The following is a 25,352-nucleotide window of genomic DNA, read 5'->3' as shown; positions in this document are numbered from 1 at the left end:
AAAAATGCACTAAAAACTGTTTACTTTGGATTCATTAATTTCCTTGGAATATATTTTCATGGAATAAGGAAAAAACTTTTTTTTAGATAATTGATTCTGTGGTTTTGACAAAACATGAATTTAGGAAATTTGTATTTCATTGAACACTTAAGTTGTGGTTTTCCTAAATCCATGAAATTCACAAAAATTAGTACCCAATGAATAATAATGAATCTACAGTATTATTGACTATAGGGTGGGTCAAGTGACTTGATGTGATTGTCACCATAGTAAGATAAAACTGCACAAAAACATAAAATTAAGTAATGTGCTGGTTGACTCTTGATAAGAATGAAGATGAGACAGAAACCCTTAATCACAGGCCTACCAAAAAAAAAATCCATTTATAAAACAAATGAATTCGGAAACTTATGTTTGTACCAGCTGTGTTTTCTCCCAGGATCTTGCCAATTTATCTCTGCATCTATGTCTTTTTTTGACAAAATTTTTTTATTAGCTTGAAATTCTCCTCTATGACTAAAGTTGGAGGGGGGGGATAAAAGGGAAGTTAGTCTTACCGAGGTGGATTCAACAGATATGTGAGCACAACCTATCACAATAGACCACTGATAAAAAGGGGTGGAAAATTAAAATAGATGCATTAAGACTGTATGTTTACCTAGATGCATTTTACTTTCTTTTGTTTAATCCTGTCTCATTTGAATATATCCCATATATCTCTTTAATTCAAATTTTATTAGAGATTAAGTATGGAAAATTTTCAGACAAAGCTTGTTAAACTCCTGACATTTCTTATAAATAACTTGGAAAGACTTACATAAACAAGCTTTGGTCAGAAGAAACATTGACCAGTCTGGTAGATATTAAATGTTTGTCATGATAGATTAGATTTACTGGTCTAGTGGAAGAAGTTGATGAAGTTTCCACTAGAAAGTTCTTGGTAAGGTTATGTAAACAATCAAGTCACCAGGAAAGACTGGGTATTTTATCTCCTTCATTGGCTAATTTCTTTGCAATTTATATTCATTGTGAAGGTACGTGGGAGCTTTTGTATCTGAAAAGTACTCTTTAATTTCTGTTATTTGTGAGGTATGCCAATCTTCACGGAATTAGATGTTGATTAAAACAATGAATTTTAATAAAATACTGAACTTAAGGATTCTTATTTTTGTGATTTGTAGAAATTTCATTTGTCTCTGGATTTTTAACTCATTGTTTCAGACAAATACCAATGGAAAAAAAATGCATTATATTTCAATGAATCACAAATAATTCCCTTTTATTCTTACTTCAAAAACATATAAAATTGAGAATAGAAATGGGGAATGTGTCAAAGAGATAACAACTCGACCAAAGAGCAGAAAACAGCTCAAGGCCACCAATGGGTCATCAACACAGCAAGAAAATCCTGCACCCAGAGGCAGGATTTAGCTGGCCCCTAAACAAAAATGTATACTGGTTCAGAGAATCTGCTTGATAGTAACCTCATTGTTTGAGAAAAGGATAAAGATTTGAGAAAACTGTCACATGACATTAATCAAGAGATGACTTATAAGTAATAAAGTTATTTTAAAATTTATTCTGGTAGAAACATAGCACCTATATATAATGATGTTGACGGCCATCAATCAATAAGATAAATCAATTACATAATAGACAGTTACAAGATGAAGTGCAGTAATAAAATTGATGTACTTTGATAAATATAGTTTCATTTCTCACTTTAACTACTTGTTTTATGTCACTCCATACCCTGTATAAATTCTTTCTGATTTGCATGTAATATTTGCTACTGGTCATTAAACACCAATGCATTATCATCATCTTTATCCTTCATTAGTTCTTCAAAATAAAAATTGCAGAAAGGCCAACATTAGTTCCTTGTTTTCAGATAATGACCTCATATATGGATATTTCATTAAATGATATGTGCACTGTTGGAACTTAGAAAATAATAAATTCAATAGTTAAACCATATGGACAGTATATTTTGATAAATATTTATATCATTGATAATAGTTGATTTTTGACATTGATTAATGTGTATAGATAAGTAGAAACATATTAATTTGTCATACCAATAGGTACCAATAAAATACAAATAAATTTTATATCTTTTTCTCATAGGTTTACACTATTCATCATGGTGGGCTTTCAAATCAAACATTTTGACAGCATCTTTTGAAATGAGTTATTTTCACCCATACAAAATGAAGCATTCAGATCTTTTACATGCTTTAGATTAAATATTTGATCAATGAGCTAATTGCAGTGGACTTTATAGGATGATAATAAGGCAGATCTCTTTGAGAGTGTCATTTTATTGTTAAGAATGACTTTTCCTGTCAAAGAAAATGGGTAGTAATTTGTCTCATACTGACCACTGTTATCAAAATATGAGATAGGCCAGATGGCAAAATTTGTCTTATTTATTAGCTACTTGAGACATTTAGAGAGAGTGCTTATCAACAGATAATTGTTTTATTATAATTTAATGTTTATTAGATTTATAGTACTGTATATGAATTGTAAGAAGTTTCTTATATACAAAATTATTTGGTTAACAATGAAATGGTTATTTCGGAAGACCTAAACTCTGTTCTCTTTGTTTTCCTTTATCAAATTTGCCTTTTCAGTCAGTGATCTTATATTACCTCATCAAAATTACAAAGGAAGAATCTTTTAACTAAATGAAACCATAAAAATCGAGTTTTTAGGAATGACAATGAATCATAAAATCTTAAATATCCTTGAAATGGTATATATTTCAAAGGATCAGCTGCCACTTTCATCTCTTTGTTTTTTCCTGTTTATTGCTTTGTTTTGTTCAGTTCACCATTGCACTCTCAATTCACTCTCCATTTTAAACACTGTCACTTCAAGCTTTGTTCTTTTCTTTCCTTCTTCTGTCCTTTGGCCTGTCAGCTTTTTCCATAGATATTGTTTTCCTCCAATCTTCATACTCTTCCTTTAAGTTTTCTTCTTTACCTTTTAACTGTATCTTTGAAGTTCTGCATTTGAACATTTCCCTTCAAGTCTTTCATTTGTCTTCCATTTGAAATATTATTAATTAAAAATATGGTCATCAAAGAAAGGTTGATATAAGGAAAATCATCAAAACATATAGAGTTCTTGATCTTGAAGAATGAAAGAAAAAAAAACCCTGTTTAGAGGAATTATCTTAGATATTGTGACTGTCCTAACAACAAAACCAATAATATTTTTTGTAAAATACTTGGTATATTTACATATTAGTAGTCTCCATTCATAAGATTTATTGAAATAATAGATTTTATTTTGAATGAAAACAAATCTTGCCAAGCTTAAGAATTAATGGATTTTGCCAGTGATTTGTTGCTATTAAGTTTACATGGACCATCTGTCAGAGCTAGTCCTGGCACCTCTGAGTCTGTCTTATCCAATTGATACTATAGATTTTAATGGTTGGAACTTTATCATTAAAACTGATGTTTGTTGAAAAATAAGCTGTGTTTGATCTCTGTGTTTCCTAAGCAAACTGCTGCCAGTACTGTGCTCTAGGTTTGAATTACATGAAACAGTGAAGCATGTTTAATCGCTGGTTGCTGTCTGTTATATTTGTTTTTCATTATTGTTTAGTCATTAATCAGGCCGTTGGTTTTCCTTGTTTGAATTGTTTCACATTTTGTCATGTCAGAGTCTTTTATAACTGACTATTCACTATGGGTTTTGCTGATTGTTGAAGGCTGTACTGTGACCTATAGGTGCTTAAGGACTCTGGTGAATAGTTGTCTCATACGAAATCATGCCACATCTCCTAATTTTTATAAGAAGGCAATAAAACAGCAGAAATTGAAAAGCTAAAATCAGAAAGCTAGAGATGAAACATCATTCACCCAACAATCATAGTCAATTTGTGTGTTTTGTAACAGGTTTCTGTTTTAGTAAAGTACTTTTTGACTCCCATATAGTCAGGACAACTTTGAAGCCTAACAAAAAACAAAATTAATTTAGTCAGAGAGATGAAAGAAGGTTATATCATACCCCATTAAGTGCAGTAATGCACATAATCATAAAGTGTAAAGAGAAAAGTTTCTTTTCTGCAGAATGTAATTCACCTTATGATCTTATTATTAGACATAGGCCAGATGCAATATTTCTCCCAGGACTGCTTTTGTAGGGAAGTAAGGAGCAAGCTGGTATTAAATTGTCCCATCAAATGTAAAACAAATCCCCTTAAAGAGCCATTGGATATTATCGAATAGTTACTTTATGATCCACAACGGACATTAAACAATGGATGAAGGTTAAAGGTTAACTTGTTAAAGAGATAATGGCTAATTAGTATTCAGTCCCTGATCTCAGCATGATTCACACAGCTTATATAGCAGGTGGTTGTCTGCTTAAGATTTAAAGAAAGGAAACAAGTTCTTGCAAGAATCATTAAAAAACACACACACTTAAAAAAAGAAAAAAATAGCATTGGGAATAAATTAGTATAGCCATCAATATACACTAAAACATAGCTATATAGTTACACCATGAAAATTAATTTGATTTAGTGTGTGCCTTGAGACTGCCTGTTACCTTTGATCAGGCTAAAACGAAGGCACGTATATTATTTTGACTACTGGTAAATTTAAAAATTTTATCCAAACTATCTTATTAAAGGTACCTTCTCATAAAGATAAACAACAAAACATTGCAGTAAAGAGATGGTAAAGCCTCTTTGTATCAGTCTATCCATCCCTAAAATTCTCTCTTAAAGGCACTATAGAGATACATTCTTTCATCCTATCATCATCAAATATGCATTGTCCAATGCTTTGCTAGTACTGCTGTATTTGGTCATGATGAGAGCTTGAATCCCTCTGAATTTTATTTTTAAAGGTTAAAGTTATAACTTGATTCAAGATATTAAGATTTATATTCACCATGACACAGTCTTCATCAACAGCAATCTGGGACATGGAAAAACTTGAATCTTGTTTAATTTTAAAATTCATTGGACATTAGGTTAGTTTGCCTGATAGCATTACTGTCATTTATATGAGATAGTGAGCATGGTGAGAGAATTTCCTACCTTGCAATACTGGTATCAATGTTTTCAGTTTGTCAATGATATGGCTTGAAATAATAAAAACACGTTGATGGTTTTATTTTAAAAGTACTGACTAACCCATAGATTCTTTTTCAATTCTTTTCAAAATTTGATAACCTCTATTATTGCAGGTATCTAATGGATTGCTAAGCAGAGTTAATATGGCTAACCAGAACTTCAACAAAGATATAGAGCTGGCACCTAGAGTTTCTCCAGAGTTTGAGCTGACCTTAGATTCTACCCCAGTACAACATTCAATACAGACAATGAACTTTTTCCAAATGAAAGGTAAGCTAGCGTTACACACTGGTATAAAAATAAGGAGATGAGGTATGATTGCCAGTGAGACAGCTATCAATCAAAGTTCAAATAAAGTGGATGTAAGCAATTATTGTCGGCTATAAAAGGCCCTGACATGAAAATTATGAAATAATTCAATTGAGAAAACTAACGGCCTAATTTATAACAAAACAATTAATGAAAAACAAATATGACAGACATGAAATAACGAAAACCACTGAACTACAGGTTCCTGACTTGGGACAGGCGCATAAAGAATGTGGCAGGGTAAAACATGTTTGTGAGTACTCAACCCTCCCCCTAACCTGGGTAATTTGTTTTACATATACATTGTAGTTTAAAAATCTTATAATGATGCTATCCTAAATGTCTGTGTTAAACACCCTATAACTTTCAATATAAGCTTTTTAATTTCTGCATATATATCTTTATGATATAAAGGACTACCAATACTTTGTTTGGAAAGGGAAGCTACGAGCACTGATAAATATTTATAAACACTATAAGAATAAAACAAAAATATTTTTTTGTTTTCCATTCTGTGCAGATGATTATCAATTTGCTAATATTTGACATCAAAGTGATAAAAATGTCAATTTCAGTATTGAAAAAAATCAGTTTGCCAGAGCAAGAAAATCAGTTTCTTTTCTTGTCTAGATTATCACAAAAATATTTATCCTATCCTTGACATTAAACCAGCAATTGTCAAAGGCACAATCAGAATTTGTATATAAAAACTTCCTTTTTACTTGTGATTAGATAAAGCTGTGTTTATTTTCATCTATCAAGATTTAAAAAAAATATGTTCAATACTGATGTACTTTCAACGTTCTGTAATCACTTCAGCAGCAAATCGTTCTTAATTCTGGCTAACACTTATATGTAACACAACGCAGACAGACAGCTTTAAGCTGAAACATTTTGTGACACAAAATAATCTTAGTACATAATAAATAGTTAAAAACTTATCCAACATTTTCACAATAGATTTAGGGAAAATGACCACATATTTAAATCGGTTAACCATCTGATAAATTAAAGTAATATACAAAATGTATATAATTTTAACCTATTATATGGTACTGATTTGAATTATTTCTTTCTTATTAGTTTTACTCTTGAAAAATTAGAATATCTTATTAGTTCACTGTAAAATTCTTTATAATTTGAATCTATCAGATGGGACAACAAGTAAGTAACCATTGCATGGAGTACCACTTTTATGTTACATATTTGTCTGTAAATTATGTTGTATGTTGAACACTATTAGTTGTGTATTGTTATGAACTGTTGGTTATTTCAAATCAATATTGCCAATGGTATGCATGAATTCCTGAATTCCATTTTCTTTTTTTAGCTCAAATTAAATATTTTTTTCCCATTTTTATGTCCCATCACCGGAGGGGGCATTAAGTGTTACCTTTGTCAGTCCATAATCCATACGTCCGTCCCTCCATCCATACGTATATACTTCCCAAAATTGGTTTCCATTCTCTAAGTTTAGTTTGCCTCAACCAAATGTTATGAAACTTATACACTGCTTATTACCACAAAACACAAATCAAGTTTGAAAGTTGGTTGGCGTCACTTTTACTGTTCTAGAGTTATGCCCCTTTATAAATGGAATAATTGGTGAATTTTACGTTTCTGTTCTCTAACTTGAGTTTGCCTCAACCAAATGTTATGAAACTTATACACACTGGCATCACTTTTACCGTTCTTGAAGTATGCCCCTTTATAACGTTATATGCAAGTGGGGGCATCATCTGTGTCCCAGGCACATTCTCCATTTATTTTTATTTTTTTTTAAGGAGGGGGAGTTGGTTGAATCCAACTAAAGACAGTATGAGCAAACATACCCTAAATCTCTTGTCAAAAAATAGAAAATGATTTTTCTAGATTATTATTTAATACGTTTCCATTATCTTTGTATGGTATATTAACCTTGGTGTATAGAATTTTAATGAAATCTATATAAGGCAAAAAGATAAATGGAGAGACATGGGAATTCATTTGGTCTGAAATAGTATGTCACTAATGAACATTTCTCTAATTGTAACAGCTACAATCCCTTCAGAGAAAATTGCTAACTGTCATCTCTTTAATAGACATTCCTAATCGAAGAAAAAATGTCTATAGAAATGACACGTTATGGATAAAGATATACAATGCCTCTGTTTTGCTTTTGAAAAAACACATATCTCCTACTTTTTCTTGTGATGACTCTTTATCCATTTTATTAAATATCTGTATGGCATTTTAGTATTTTTATTTTTTTTGCATATATTGATATATTTTACATGGTTATATCTTAATGTTTTGTATTTATTATGATTGGGTAGTATTTTAAATTTCAAATAGAAAGTTTCAAAATTCCATAGATGACATAGAGCTGGCATTAAGTCAGGATAACAAATGTGTTTTTATTATGCCCACGCCATAGCGGAGGGGGCATTAAGTTTTACCCTTGTCCATCTGTACGTCCGTACGTCCCAAAGTTGGTTTCTGTTATCTAATTTTAGTTTGCCTCTACCAAATATTATGAAACTTATACACAATGCTTATTACCACAAAATACAGATCAAGTTTGAATTTTGGAGGTGTCACTTTTACTGTTCTAGAGTTATGCATGCCCCTTTACAAATGGAAAAATTGCTTAATTTTTCGTTTCCATTCTCTAACTGAAGTTTGTCTCAACCAAATGTTATGAAACTTATACACAATTCTTATTACCACAAAACTCAGATCAAGTACAAATTTGGGTAGTGTCAGTTTAATCGTTCTTCAGTTATGTCCCTTTATAACTTTATATGATATGTAAGTGGGGGCATCATCTGTGTCCCATGGACACATTCCCCATTTATTAAAAGTATAAATTTCATCTTTGAAAAAGCAATTCAAAATCAAGGACAAAAATTCCAGTAAACTTTTTGTTATTTACATCAATTTGGTACTACCCATATCATATGTAACTCAATGATTCATTTGCATAATTATGTATTTTATATCATTTTTTTTTGCATCTAATAAGGGTATTACCAAATCTTAATGTAAAGGCACGGTTTGTTACCTGTATGGCATACCACTACTGGTCTAGGCCGGAAATAGTTGGAATTTTATACATTTCTCATTTACACCTCTATCTCCTTTGAATTAATATAAAATTTATTATGAAATACCTGTATTGAACTACTTAAAAATCCTGGATGTAAGCGTGGGTTTATACCTTTGTTTTACCTGCATGGCATGCCAATGCTTGTTTCAGTCGGAAAATAGTCAGAATTCCCAATGATTTTATACATTCCTCAATTACAGCTCAATCTCCTTTGTATCAATATAAAAATTTGTGATGGAAGTACAAGTACTCAAAATCTGAAAATTAGGTTTTACCTGCATGGCATGCCATTTCTTCTCTCAGTTAGAAAATAGTCAGAATTCCCAATAATTTGTTGCATTCCTTATTTACAGCTCAATCTCTTGTGTATCAATATGAAATCTATTTTGAAGTACATGTACTCAATAGCTTTTCTGATATCTTTTGATATCAGATCAATAGTGCACTTGTGCTTCTTGAAGATGATAATTTTGATTAAAATGCAATTATTACTCAAGAGAGATTTTGTAACATTTTTAGATGTTAGATCTCATAAAAGAAAAATTAAAAGAAAAACTGAAAAACTAACATAGTACTTTCAAGCACCTCTTACTTTTTACTGTCAGGTTTATTTTACTTGTAATAGTGTCATGACTAGTCAAAGATAATTTCTAGGCAATTTATTTTTAGCAACTGGATCTCATAATCGCAAAATTAAAATAAAAACTGAAAAACTAAGAAATTGCTTTCAAGCACCTTTTTCTTTTTACTGTCAGGTTTATTTTACATACAATAATATAAGATTTGTCAAAGATGATTAGCTGTATGTTTTTTAGGGACTGGATCTCTTGAATGCCAAATTAAAAAAAAACAGAAAAAAAAAAACAAGAAATGACTTTGAAGCACCACCTTCTTTTTACTATCAGTTTTATTTTACTTACAATAGTGTAGGATTCATCAAAGATAATTATCTATATGTTTTAAGCAATTGGATCTCATAAATGCCAAATTAAAAGAAATACAAAAAATGCCAAGAAATTATTTCAAGCACCTCTTAGTTCTTATCAGTCAGCTTTTTTTTTAATAAGTACAGCATTGTAAGTTGACTAGTCAAAACAATCATTAGTAAATAATTAGCAATATATATTTTTTGGTCATTTAATTAATGCTATGGTGAAAGTATGATGAGTTGTTTTGGAATCAGTAATGCACATAATGTGTTGTGTCTATTTTGCAGCACCAGGAAAGCCAACCATATTACCTGAGGAATGTAGCGCTGAGAACAATAGCGTAACTATTGTATGGCAGCCACATTCAGAAAGTATTGTTGACAACTATTATCTAGAGATTGACGATGGAAACAGTGGAGATTTTAGAGTAAGTTTAATTTGAAAAATGTGTTCTTCCTTGAATCTGTAATAAAGAGATAGACATGTCTTCCATGATTGAAGAAGTCAGTCCATTTGACAGTCAAATGAAGGCCATATATTTTGTACAAGTGGAAGTTATTTCATCTTCAGTTTTGACTTTCCCCGTTGTTTTATTATTAATTAATAAAGATTGGTTATCACATGAATCTGTTTGGCTGTACTGGCCATTAACCAATGTATGACCATATCTTCCTTTGGCTATCTAAAATAGAAAAAAATACTATTTATGGCAGATAAAAGTGCATGATTTACCATAATATCTTTTATAATGGCATTTTTTTATCAAAGGAAAGGTTAAATACAAGGAAGTTGAGACAAAAAGTAGTTCTAAAATGGCTTCCTTTATATATTGACTAAAATTCCTTTGAAGACAGAAGCCACATACCAGGAGTGTCGTGTCCTCAGATTGAATTTATTCCACAATGGATGTGCCATTTGCATGATTGAAAGTTTTAAGATGATAACTTGGAATTACAGATCACATTGGTAATATGATCAGAGTTTCTTCAAGTATTTCTTTAATTTGATTTCCCATGAATCCTTTGCACATGCCAAAAGTTGTTGAATTAGTAAATCTATTTATCTCTGCCAGTAATAATTTAAAAAATTTTAAATTTAAAGCTTAAAAAAATTGTTCATCTTTAAAACTTTTAAATTATATAATACTTCCTCTTTTTATGATGCATTCATCATTTTTGAATAATTTTTAAATTGAAAGGAATGAATTGAATTTATTTTTTTGTAGTTTGAATTTCTAAGACCAAGTCAAAGTACTTCAAAGACTTAAATCTATTTCAAACTTTTAGACTTTGCCATATTCCAATACACAGAAATTTTAATTAGTCAGAGAAAGGAGAAATGGAAAAATTTCAATGAAACAGCAACCCAACAGCTAAAATCAACCAAAATAGATAGTTTGTTGTAGACTATTTTTATACCTTGTGAAGTATGGTACTTTACATTTTAACGCTATTTCTTGCATTTTAAAGGTTTTCTGTCTTCTTGAAAAATAATTGCCAAACCCTTGAACCAAAAACACATTTGATATAGACAGTGTGTATGGGTATGATACACACTCTTACAAAACAATTCATAGGTCCATGAATGTGGCCTATATTTTCTCAAGAATTTAATATTTGAAAATAAGATTAATGAAAATACATGATACTGATTTCAATGATTGATTGATTGTTGCATGCTAAATGTCCAGTGGCAAGTATTTTATGCATATTCAGGACTGGCTGATCTTTATGCAGCTGTCATATATTCCTAGAATAACCTTCTTCAGAAATGCTCCAGACCAGAACTTTTAAAAGCCATACTTGTTCGCATCAAAAACCAAACCAGTCATAAATTATTATGGTATTATAACATCATTGCTAATCTAGTATCCCATAAACTTGTAAAACTTGCATTTGTGTGAGCATTGTTACTGCCAGTACTTTTCTGTTTTATTTGAAAAAAAAATAATTATGAAACATATTAAACTGAAATTTCATTGACTTATTTCTACCAATTTTTAACTTATTTTAATATATTCATTCTTTTGAGAAGTTCATGGTTTGGATGAGATGGTTAAGAGTTTCAAATGAGCACTAAACCCTCTTTCAGATAAAACACACCATCAAATGTTGGTCTTATTGATATATCATTGTTAATTTGCTAATTCCTTGACTCTTACATGATTTATTAGATATTTTGTTATAAATATATTTTCCAATACAAGTATTTTCTTACAGGAAAGCAATTTCTACACAAGTCCAGTATCAGATTTTAACTGATTTCACCTTTGTGTGCTTTTCTTGTATATTTGCATATATATTCATGTACTCTCATTAATATGACTATCCCACATAATTGAAGTCTTAATTAGTCTATAAATTTTGTGCATAATAAAACTTTTATCTACCTGGGTTTCTAAAACTTTTATAATCAATATTTTCGTTAAGCCTTTGACTAAAATAATGAAAGAATAAACATCTATAAATGTAAATTCCATCAGACATCAGTCAATTACTAGATTCTTTTCATTGATTAAAAAAACTTTATAAATGAATCTATAAGAATGTATGAAATACCCTACATTTTCGACATCATAGTCAATATTGCTGAGTAGGCAAAAATATCATTGCGAAAAAAGCAAATTAAGCTGAATCAACACTGGAAACATTAAGCACTTACGGCGGAATAATAATGGAATGGTGGCAGATAAACATGTTTTTATTATTGGTGTCTCGTAGTGAAGAACAATTGTCACCGAACTAAATGTTCTAAATTTACACTAATTAGTAAAGGGCAGTGGAAACATTCGGTTAATCAAAATAGTTTTACTAATGTCTTTAAAGAACAATTGTTACCCGATTTATTGCCGAAGAATATACTAATTGACAAATAGCAACTGAAGGTTGGGTTAATAAAATGTTTTAATGGTGTCTACGCGTAATGAACAATCGTCACCATATTAATTAACTTACAGTAAATGTAATAATTGTAAAAGCATTAACGAAGAGCAAACAAGGGATTGGGAAATAATAAAATGCAATTACTGGTGTCTAGGAATTAAAGACAATTGTCGCTATACTAATCTTAAACACATTATAACAATAATCATAAGTGTCCCAAAAAACCAATTTGTCGCTTTACTAATCTTAAAAGCATTTTAACAATAAACATAAGTGTCCCAAAAAAACAATTGTTGCTTTACTAATCTTAAAAACATTTTAATAGTTAACATAAGTATCCCAAAAAGAGAACAATGTCACTACTAAACTAGATATTATGTTTTCCAAGCATTTTACTTTCTAGCAGAGATATCAGAAGATGTTAAACATCCCATTGATATTTAATTTTGTGAAAACAAATGTTATCCCAAACAAGGAAACAATTACCTCTTTATAAGGTTTTCTTATGTTGGTCTGTTCAGATTTCAATTGGGTTTGTTCTCTTTTTTTAAGGCTTTTGAAGCATATCTTACAATGGGGGAAGTAGATCATTGATCAAGGCCATACTGTATAGTTCCCTTTTATGTCTAGTAGTCTGCCCAAATGTAAAACTGTCCTGCTGAGCCATTTATTTATGTATCAGAAGAATAATAACAAGTAAATTTATATTACCTATCCTTTCCATATGTTTTGACAAATTAGGGAAACAATAATTATCTGGTAAATGTAAGACTGCAGTATTTGGGACTTTCATAAAATATATTGGCCATTGTCAGGAAGTATTACTTAAAGAAAGTCCATAAAAGTCCATGGTCAGTCAGCAGACACAACAGGAAATGTAGAAGTTTATTTCCGACACCACATTATGATATCTAGCAAAATTTGTATGTGAAACAAAAACAAAAAAATAAACTATTAGTTTCGATTTAAGCAAAATATTATGTAAACGAAATTAAGGTTGCCATATTTTTTGTGTTCTGTCCCTGCCTCAGATAACAAAAAACAACTCAAATCATCACATTCATTCCCTTACCATCCTGCACTGTTCTGTAATTGAAATATTAATACGTGTAATTTATAACTTTTTGAAAATTTTATTATTTTATCCAATTATTTTGTTGGATCAGTATGGAGTACTGTTTCAATTTTAATTCACAACTAATGAATTCTGTGGATCAGAGAGGTATTCCAGCAAGCAAATGTCTTTACTGAAAAAAAGATGCCAAACCATGATACAAATTGAGTTAATTACAAAAACCACACAAGTTGCAAAAAATGCAATCAGCTCTGTGTAAATCACAATATACTGAAGTCAAAAATTGAAGGTTTTTAAAATAAATTATTCACAGATAATTGACATCCTCTGATATGCTGCAGTGGTGGATGATATACTATCAAATCTTAAGTAAATGTATAAAAGTCAGTCATAATTACTTATAAAACGTTCTTTTTATCATGTTTATCAAGTAAGTAATCAACATGTTACATCATCGATTGGTTTAATGATCGTAGGTGTAAAAGATTGTCATAAAAACAGGTTAACTTGTCTTTGATGATTATGATACTTATCATGGCATGACATTAATTATTGCTCAGCTGCTATTAAATTTTATATCATATATCTTTTAAATTTTGATTGGCGAATTTATTAGCATTTGGGTTATGCAGGTACATAGTTGTCATAGTTTTATAGTTTACTAGGAAACATGTACAATCAAGATGAAAGGTATAAAAACGTGGCCTGTTTATTTGATGTGAAACATTATTTGAAGTTGTCAACACTTTTCAAGCCATTATTCTTCATTTGTCAGTATCTTCTGTAAACTTACAACAGTTACTACTTGAAAAAAACGTTAAGATTTTTTTTAATGTTAATTTCTCTCTTATTATGAGTAATAGGATAACTATATTTGGTATGTTGGTACCTTGCAAGGTCCTCATGTCTGTCAGACAGTTTTCACTTGACCTCGACCTCATTTCATGGATCATTGAACAAGGTTAAGTTTTCATGGTCAAGTCCATATCTCAGATACTATAAGCAATAGGTCTACTATATTTGGTGTATGTAATGATTGTAAGGTGTACATGTCCAACTGGCAGGTGTCATCTGACCTTGACCTCATTTTCATGGTTCATTGCTCAATGTTAAGTTTTTGTGTTTTGGTCTGTCTTTTCTAATACTGTATGCAACAGGTCAACTATATTTGGTGTATGGAAATATTTTACTATGTACATGTCAGTCTGGCAGGTTTTATTTGACCTTGACCTCATGTTCATGGTTCATTACTCAATGTTAAGTTTTTGTGTTTTGGTCTGTTTTTCTAATACTGTATGCAATAGGTCAACTATATTTGGTGTATGGAAATATTTTACGATGTACATGTCAGTCTGGGAGGTTTTATTTGACATTGACTCATTTTCATGGTTCATTGCTCAGCGTTAAGTTTTTGTGTTTTGGTCTGTTTTTCTCAAATGTTAAGCAATAGGTCAACTATATTTGGTGTATGGAATGATTGTAAGGTGTATATGTCTGTCTGGCAGGTATCATCTGACCTTCACCTCATTTTCATGGTTCATTGGTCAATATTCAGTTTTCCTGGTTAACTTTGTTTCTTAGATTCTATAAGCAATGAGTCAACTATATTTGATGCATGGAATGATTTTAAGGTGTACATGTCTGTCTAGCAGGGTTCATCTGACCTTGACCTCATTTTCATGGTTAATTGGTCAAAATAAAATTTCCATGGTTTGGTCTGTTTCTTTTATACTATAAGCAATAGGTCATCTATATTCAGTGTATGGAATGATTGTATTAAAGGTGTTCATGTATTTCCAGCTTGGTTTATCTGACCTTGAATTCACCTCCTTGGATCATAAATGTTAATGTAATACTTGTTGTAAAACTTTATATTAGGACTATCAACATAAAATCAATGTTCAGTATACTAGGCGAGACATTTCAGCATGTGCACTCTTGTTACAGTTTAGTAATTTATTTTATAGGTAGTGTATGTTGGACGTGAGACCATGTGTACAGTAGATGGACTCCATTTCAACAGTTTATACTATGCAAGAGTAAAAGCTGGAAACTATTGCGGTGAAAGTGACTACAGTGACCCAATTAGCCTCCAGACAGCTGAATGTAAGATAATGATATAAAACAAAGCATGATTTTAAACTTGCCATCATCAATAATCTTATTTTTTTAGGAATAATGATATTAAGAGTGTATTTTTTTACGATTCACTTGTTTATTTAGAAATTTCAGGAGATATTTAAAGCAAAATACTATTAGACTTAACGATGCTTTCTTGTCATTGGAATGAGTAAGTTAAATTGTAAATATACAGACTTCAACATTTGATTATTAGACATAGTCATAAGGGATATGTGTGTGCACAGTGTAAAAAAAAGTCTACAAGAATATGTTTTATTAGAAAGAAAATTTGATAGAAGTTCTCAGTTGTTCTTTTCATTGGTTAAAACATCAAATGAAACAAATTCTTCTACTGTGTCTCAATAGATATGGAATGTTTTGGTTAACCTTTGAAGTTCTTTTCAAAACATGAATACACTGTGACTGCTAATCATAGACATGTTTTAACAAAGGGTTTTAGAATGCTATATTTCCCAGAGGGTCTTGCACAAAGGCTCTCATAATAGTATAGTTTCTGGGAACTCCCAGAAACCCTATTTTACAAAGTTTCTGTTCATGCAGTACTCCCAAGAGCCCTATTGTAGTTAGGTTTTGATGATGCAATTATTCCGGTTGGACATGTTACATAAAACATTTGAAAGTGTTCCCATGAAAAAAAATGAAATAAGTAGATGTGGTATGATTGTCAAAAACAAGCTATTTAGTAAGGAAGCATTGCCAGATTTTAGCAAAATATAAGGCAATTTCTGGAACATCTTGTATAGGAAAGTTAGAGCATAACTTTCAGCTGGAAGAAAGGCAATTTCTGGAACATCTTGTATAGGAAAGTTAGAGCATAACTTTCAGCTGGAAGAAAGGCAATTTCTGGAACATCTTGTATAGGAAAGTTAGAGCATAACTTTCAGCTGGAAGAAAGGCAATTTCTGGAACATCTTGTATAGGAAAGTTAGAGCATAACTTTCAGCTGGAAGAAATATCTTCATACTCAGATACATTATTTGTTTAGCCAACCAGTTTTTGTGATTCTTCCTAAATGCTGCCTGCAAGGCAAGAAGAAGCAAAAACCCATTTTAGGATTGATTCAAAGACTGCCAACACTTGAGCTAAGAATACTGTAATGTGACAACCAAGACTCTTATCTTGCAAAGAATAGACAGTCCAAAAAAATGTGTTCATACGGTGGTACAGGTTCATTATCATTTACTGTTTTCTTTGCATCTGAATTTTACAGTATTGAAATAATTGCTAATGAAACTCAGTTAAATTTATTTATGAATTTATTGTAGTTTCAGTTTTTACACGACAAATTTTTACTTAACTAAAAAAAAATTTTTTTAATGCAATGTAGCTTTGATCAAAATTATGATACATCTGTTCAAGTGCACATGAATACATGCAGAGATGAATTGCCACTACCCTCTGTTCTTTTTCCATGGTTTCCTTTTAACTGGTCATGTCATGCATAGCTCATTTCATAACCTTATTGTAGTGAATCAGACATGCTCACAGACTTACAGACAAAAATCATGATACAACAGAGAGGAAAAAAACCAACTTTTGATTCTTTGATCATTAAATAGTAATCAGAACTAGGAGAGCTTTAGATTAGATTTTGACAGTTTGTCAGATTCTGTACTTATAGCCCCTGGGGGACCTTCACTATCTGTTTAAATTAAACTGCAGGGAAATTAACTTGTGGTAATAACAGTTAACCATTTCATTAACATTCAAAGATGTTTAACTGGAGGCAGCCTTTGAATCTTTATGATGAAAAAGTTGAGTCATAAAGCCCATTATATTTTCGTTTTCATAACATTACCTAATAAATTGTTGATGGAATTCAGATTTTTATAGGATATGTTTCTGATTTCAAATTAATTTGATAAGGCAAATATTTTGTCTGCTGTTTTGATAAAATTCATGAGTTTTTTATGATTCTTGGCAGTATTCTACTTACACCCATTGACAATAAAATCCTTATGACAAGAAGTAATAAGTCCTTTTTTTAATTTTGTTATTTTTATTTAAAATTTTATGGCTTAACCTTGTTTACCTTGAAGACCACCTCAAACTAAAAATGAATACAATAATATTTTTTGAAATTGATGTCTCTTCTATTCCATATCTACTTTCACATTGATATCTACTTTCACATTGACATCTGCTTTCACATTGACATCTACTTTCACATTGACATCTTCTTTCACATTGACAACTGCTTTCACAACATCTACTTTCACATTGACATATACTTTCACATTGACATCTGCTTTCACATTGACATCTACTTTCACATTGACATCTGCTTTCACATTGACATCTGCTTTTACATTGACATTTGCTTTCACATTAATATTTACTTTAACATTGTTATTTACTTTCACATTGAAATCTACTTTTACATTGATATCTACATTCAATTTCACATTGATATTTACTCTCATATTGATATAAACATGTATATACTAGTACATTGATATCTACAAGCTTTCATATTGATTTCATATTCTTAGTTTCAATGTCATTAAATCCAGAAACAATATTTTCACACATTTTGTATTTCACTGTCACTGACTTTTATCTTAATTTCAGAGGCTTAATTTTACCTTGACAAGTTTTCAAAAGAAACCAAAAACTGATCAGCTTACATATTTTTTTTCAGTGGCCTGGTTTCACTTTGATCCAGTCTCAGCACATCCAGATATCTTATTTTCTAATGACAATCAGACAGTTACATGTAATAGTTATGACCACCGAGTTGTACTTGGAAGTGTAGGATTTTCTAAAGGTGTACATTACTGGGAGATAGTTGTGGACAGGTATGACTGTCAGACAGACCCAGCTATTGGTATAGCAAGATTTGATGTTGGAAAGTGCTTTATGTTAGGTAAGTAGCTAAGATGGTATTAAGAACTTACTTCAAAGGACAAGAACGTGAAAAGTGCAGCCTGTATATAACTGCTGATCTGGTAAATTTTCAATTTTTTTTAACTGAAAACCCAGAATGCATTTCAGTCACTTGCCTTTAAGAATCAGCCATGACTGGAAAGTATTAATGTTACTGAACTCTTGAATTGAGGTCACCGTACATAATTATTTCTTGACTGTTCTCCCTCATCTGTTGTCTTTTGGTGGTAGTGCTTTCTGTTTTTGGACATGATGATGGTGTGAGTTCAAACCCCAAGATACATTCAAGTTTGATCTTTATTTGATGAGGTTGCCAGTTTTCCTGAAGAAATTCTCTCTTGGTGTACTCCAACCTCCTCCACTAATAAAAACTGCCATGATATATAGACCAATGTGCTGAAATTAGCTTTAAACACCAACAATCAATCAATCAATCAATCCTTGGACAAGATTTTGATTGCCAAATTGGTCTGTTTCTATTTGGGATCCAACTTTTTGTAATTGTCTTAGTAAAATAAGAATAAAAGATACAAAGTTCCAAAAGATATATATCTGAAAAGATTTTAAAAGCTGTAAGATTTTTCTCGTTTTCTTGTAAATTTGTTCTTTAACCATAGACTCTTTACTAATGGGAAAGATGTATAATAGCCATTACCTTTAAGTTATAGCTAGATCATGCCATACCTCTGATTACCAGACACTAATTACTACTTAAAAGTCTCATTTCGTTGGAATTTACTGGCCTTAATGTAATTACATCTAGCAAGCTAATGAAAATAGAGTTTCTGTGTCTTCCTGATTGAACGATGATTAATTCTTTAATGAAGAAAGATACCTAAGTCTGATCAATTCCTATTGCATAGGGTTGACATCCTATAGAACTAACCAGATATATAACAGGGATAGTCCTATATTTACTGACAAAAATATTTTTCAATTGTATTTGTAAAGAAATAGTTTCTAGTCATGGACAGGGAAAGAGGACAGAAAGAGGAGATTATTTGTTTGTTTTATTGATGCAATAAAGATCTAAAAGACTTAATTTGTCAAAATGGGGATTCACATGGAGTAGCTAATCCTCAAATATCATTCAATTAATGTAAGAATGAAGTTTACTTTTGGTTACTTCGACACTTATGGTACTTGTTATGTTTAAAATCAAATTGATTTTAATCTTGTGTAACAAATTTTTTCGACATAAGTCTATCTTTTTTGTACCTTTAAAGAAAATTTTGTTTGACAAAATTTAAGCAAGCCATTGGTATTTTTATTCAGAAGAAATTGGTAACGTAAGATTATAAAAAAGTTCATTCCGTAAATCATTAATAATTCTATACATCTCTGACATTGCCATTTGTTTTATCGAATTTGTATAAATAGAGTATCATTGAAAATAGTTTTCATGGATTAGACTGGGATAAAAATATGCAGATGCATTTGTGCTTTTAGTTTCCCTAACCATATAATTAAATTATTGTTCTTACAAGTTCAGCTAGTAAATTTAATTTCATGCACAGCATATTGGGTGTTTTTTAAAGTAAAAGTGACATATTCATGCTAGCGCTAAATGCATTTTTACATAATTGCATAGATGAAATTTATAATACGATTGATTCTGGCACTTCAGTCATAGTGTCAATTAGTTCTTTATTGATGATATCAAGTTTTATCTTTCATGTCATGAATATGAAAGATAAGTGCAGCTCGTTTAAGAATTGAAGGCATCTTTTTGTTTTTTTCATTTCCTTGGATGAAAAGCATTAACGGAATTCTGTTTTTTTTAAGTATAAACTTGAAATATGAAAGATAAGTGCAGCTCATTTAAGAAATTGAAAGTTCTTTTTGTTTTTTTCATTTCCTTGGATGAAAAGCATTAACGGAATTCCATTTTTTTTTTTAGAATAAACTTGAAATATGAAAGATAAATGCAGCTCATTAAAGAATTGAATCTTTTTATTTTTCATTTCCTTGGATGAAAAGCATTAACTGAATTCCTATTTTTATGGAAAAAATTGGAAAAACTTTAGAAGTGCATTTTACTAAAAATTTGCATTTTATCAAAGCTTTTTGCAACTCTTTGAATGTAAGTAAAAGATGAATGCCATTTGTATGAATACGTTTCAAATTAAAAATCATTGAACTTAACAGAACGGTATTAAATATGAATACAAAGGAATACTTTCAAAAAAATTCCATGTTATCTTCTTAGGATTCTCTCTTATATTTTGAAATAGCACCATAGGATTTGAAATATCTCTGTTCCTTCAGAATTATAGCACCTTATATAAAATTTATTTGGAGAATACCATTGTAAAATATATAGTACCATGGTGCTATAAATTCCTGGGGAAAACACTGCAGTATTGTAATTCTAGCATTGTTATGGAAACCTATGCAATGATAAAATGTATGCTTCATTTGGTATTTAAGTCAGAAAGCTTCCTCTAAGCCAATACAATTGTGGAGATTGTTGAGGGAAGCTTTTAACACAGAGCAAAAGCACACACCTACTGCAGTTCTAAGATGGTCATGAACACAACTTTGCTAGATGTCTTTACAGCTTCACTTGTGTCCATACAAAACTTTAAAATATTAAAACATTACAGGATTTAAAGGGTAAAGAAATATAACAAAAACGGTCATTATTAGTCGAAAGATGTCATTGTAAATACAGAAATAATGCACACATTTACTGCAGAGGACATTAAGATTTTTGTTATATAACTTTTTAGTTAATATATGAGCTAAAAAAATTAAACATTAAGACTTTTGATCAGCTGACAGTGGTAGATTAATGGAGTCCTCCTTACAATTACCACAAATATATGACAATTTGAAAAGTGCTAAGTGCCCTGTAAACACTTTATAGATTTTGTGCACCCCTTACCTCATCTCCTGGACAGCTCCCAAATTAGCCTATGTTATTGTTGTTTCCTTAAATATTTTGTTACACTTCATGCACTGTATACACAAATATCTTGCTAGGGCCATCTGTTTCTATATGTTATTGTAGAGTATCAGTAGAGAGTGTAATACTTATAAGTTTCATAATGAGTGAGAATTGGATATCACTTGATATCAACCCTTATTGAATTTCAATATAATTATAAACGAGCCTTTGGCGAGTAGCGAGTTTATTACTAATATTTGACTTAAATAACGAGACTTTCGTATAACTTTTATATCTCTTCATGCAAGAAATAGATAACTAGCCGCAACCATCAGAGAATTATGTTTAATAAACAGAATGTAATATCTTTTATGAATATCTAACATCAAATAAATGATTTAATGAACTACCATTGCTCATGTGCACTGTACAATATTTGGTTTCATTAACAACTTATGAATTTTTTGAAATGCACAAATCGTACATCAAATAGAATTCAGTATTTCCATATTTTTATTAAAGTACCCTATTAGTTATAGATTATATATGAAATTCTTCAACCATATATCATGGATGCTTTACTGTTTTAATTATATCGCTATCAAGTTTTGAAAGAGAAAAAGAAAACAAACCATAACTTTTTCCCATCTGTTCACCATCCTAAGGACAAAAATTGAGAATAAATATTTTTCTTTATTCTTCCTTTAATGTCAAGAGATTAATGCATTGAGTTCATTTTACCATAAAATGAATAGAACATTTCAAAGGATTCATTCACGGTTTGTTTTATTTCTTCTTTTTGTGTTGGTATTATAGTTGCTTTATTCACTCTTTTTGCTGACTTCTGCCGTTGATTTTAAATAACCACAGAGGTTGAACATGTAAAATACATTTCACCACATCGTTAAAGTTACGCAATTCTAACGACTGTTGTTACGCAAGTAATTAGCACCTCAAATACTTGAACAAGAATCAAATCCAGCTATAAAAGTACAGTTGTGAATTTACATCAGAAAATAGAAAGATGAAATTACTGATTATGTTGTCCATACAAGGGTTTGGTATAGGAATTAAACATTCTAGATTAGATTTCACACTTTATTCCTCCGTTTACTTCTCTCATCTGTTAATGTTGACAATTTATCTTCTGTTTTATCTCTGAAGCAATTTATTGGTATTTAAAATATCAAATATTATCTTTCTGATAAGTACTTAAAACATTTTTGTTGGTGTTTGCAATGACTGTTTTTATTTCAACAAGACAGACAATAGAGTAATAAAAGTGCACTTGTGACTTCATGTCAGGAAAGGGAATAATAAAATTACAGTAGGTTTTCAATGCAATTTAGGTTTTTTTCTTTAAAGTATTGCATTTAACCTTTACCAAAAATAAAAAAGATAAAATTTTAAAATACTAAAGGGAAGGGTTATAAATTTTAAAAAAAATAATTGTAAGTTAGAAAAGAACAAACAACACGATGGCTGATAAAGAAAACATTAAAAGACAAACAGCAGTCCATAAAACATTGCAAAGAATAGGAAAGATTAGGTAACCAAAACCCCACTAAAATCGTAAGGATTAACCCATGCGTTCTGGAAGTGAAAGCTGTTTTTAGGATGAACATAATCATTTCCTCCACCAATTAAAGCTCAGTTTTATTTCAACTTTATATTTGAAGTTTATAATCATTCTAGGAAATCTTTTAATTATCTAAACCCTGTTGTTTGATCCTTGAAAAATTCCTTACAGAAAAAAAATCTGGATATTAATTAACAAATTTTCAATTACTCTGTGGAATCTTAACCTTTGGAATGCTTTCAAATTATGACTGGTATTTAAAATATCAAATATTATCATTCTGATAAGTACTAAAAACATTTTTGTTGGTGTTTGCAATGACTGTTTTTATTTCAACAAGACAGACAATAGAGTAATAAAAGTACAGTTGTGACTTCATGTCAGGAAAGGGAATAATAAAATTACAGTAGGTTTTCAATGCAATTTAGGTTTTTTTTTTAAAGTATTGCATTTAACCTTTACCAAAAATAGAAAGATAAAATTTTAAAATACTAAAGGGAAGGGTTATAAATTTAAAAAAAAAAATCGTAAGTTAGAAAAGAACAAACAGCACGATGGCTGATAAAGAAAACATTAAAAGACAAACAGCAGTCCATAAAACATTGGAAAGATTAGGTAACCAAAACCCCACTAAAATCGTAAGGATTAACCCAGGCGTTCTGGAAGTGAAAGCTGTTTTTAGAATGAACATAATCATTTCCTCCACCAATTAAAGCTCAGTTTTATTTCAACTTTATATTTGAAGTTTATAATCATTCTAGGAAATCTTTTAATTATCTAAACCCTGTTGTTTGATCCTTGAAATAATTCCTTACAGAAAAAAAATCTGGATTTTAATAGTTAGCAAATTTTCAATTACTCTGTGGAATCTAAACCTTTGGAATGCTTTCAAATTATGACTTATGATACCGGTAATTCATTTATTGGAGTTTAATGCTACTTTCAATACATAGTTTAATTTAGTAATGAAAGTTCACATATGAATTTCAGATGGGAGTATTATGTTCTGGATTCAATTAGATATTTATTTCTTTGTTTATTTCTTTCATCTGTTTATCAGAATATTTTATTTTATTTTCGTAGTTTAATTTATATTTTGACTGCTATGTATTACTACCTTGAGTATCAGTTATAAAGATGTGGGCGTATCCTTACAGCATTTTGCAGACATATATAAGTTGCTGATACATTTTATTACTAACTTTTAAGCTGACTTGGCTAAAAAATGGCTAATAAAGACACTTCTATTTACCGAAAGGTAATCTAAATTAGAAGTTTCACAGACATAGATTGATGAAATTATTGAATAGATTTAACCAGACTGGCTTTATTAGAATAGGAAAATAATCCAAATCACCTTTTTTAGGTTAAGTTAATCTATAATGACATTTTGCAGACATAAATAGATTGGTTATGTTACTATCTAAATTTTAGGTTAAGTTAATCTATAATAACATTTTGCAGACATAAAAAGATTGGTTATGTTACTATATACATTTTAGCTGACTGGACTTTGCTGAAAAGGCTATGTAATTCACTGGTAAATACTTCAGTTTAAGCAAAGATAATCTCAGTCACTAAGCTCATTTTGAAGTACATTCAGATGGTGATATTTATAAGGTAACTGAAAATGGTATTAGTATCACTTTTTACCTTTTCTTAAATAGAATGTCGCTAAATAATGTACATGTTTAAGCCATGTCCATTCAGGTAAAAGTAATGGAGTACTATCTAATATTATTAATTCGTATATTTTAACTAATTTGATTCGTTCAGGGATAGTCACATGTTTAACTATATTTTCGAAGGTAGGCAGAAAACGGCGGATTGCAAAAAGCATATTGCATAGCATAAAGCATATTGCACGGTTATTTTTAGAATATCTAAAAACCGATATACTTTGTGACGTCATGGAATGAATTTCATGATATTGTTAAAAGTTTTATTAAAAAATATCTTTGATCGATTATTTGAAGAAAAAAAATCTTCAAATACATAAGATGTTAAAAAGCAAATAAATGAAATTACAACTAATATGTTGTTATTGTCTAGGAGACAATATGATATCTATAAATTTCCAACAAAATCAAACGACGATTTTCATACAAATATGGTCGGAAATTAATAATATAACAATTATAGCCTATGTATGAGGTCAATACAGGATATATCAACCCAAAGAAGTATATTGACCTCGGACTTCGTGCTCAGTCAATATAATTCTTTCAGGTCAATATATCCTTGTATCGACCTCATACAAAGGCTATAATTGTATAATATTATTAATTCGTATATTTTAACTAATTTGATTTGTCAGGGATAGTCACATGTTAAACTATATTTTCGAAGGTAGACAGAAAACGGCGGATAGCAAAAAGCATATTGCATAGCAAAAAAGCATATTGCACGGTTATTTTTAGAAAATCTAAAAACCGATATACTTTGTGACGTCATGTAATGAATTTCATGATATT

The 25,352-nt window shown here is 30.3% G+C and overlaps 1 protein-coding gene across 1 annotated transcript in view; it reads left to right on the top strand.

Annotated features, from left to right (window-relative positions):
- Nucleotides 1–25,352, top strand: part of LOC127738564 (E3 ubiquitin-protein ligase TRIM9-like) — a 62,728-nt gene that overhangs the window by 33,821 nt on the left and 3,555 nt on the right. Inside the window, exons 4-7 of the mRNA XM_052249853.1 lie at nt 5,212–5,368; nt 9,712–9,851; nt 15,349–15,487; nt 18,165–18,389. Of these exons, the coding sequence (XP_052105813.1) occupies nt 5,212–5,368; nt 9,712–9,851; nt 15,349–15,487; nt 18,165–18,389 (661 nt within the window). The remainder of the gene's footprint in view (nt 1–5,211; nt 5,369–9,711; nt 9,852–15,348; nt 15,488–18,164; nt 18,390–25,352) is intronic.

Source organism: Mytilus californianus, unplaced genomic scaffold (genome assembly GCF_021869535.1).
Source record: "Mytilus californianus isolate M0D057914Y unplaced genomic scaffold, xbMytCali1.0.p SCAF_4, whole genome shotgun sequence".
NCBI lineage: Eukaryota > Metazoa > Mollusca > Bivalvia > Mytilida > Mytilidae > Mytilus > Mytilus californianus.
This window is presented reverse-complemented; position numbering and strand designations above follow the sequence as displayed.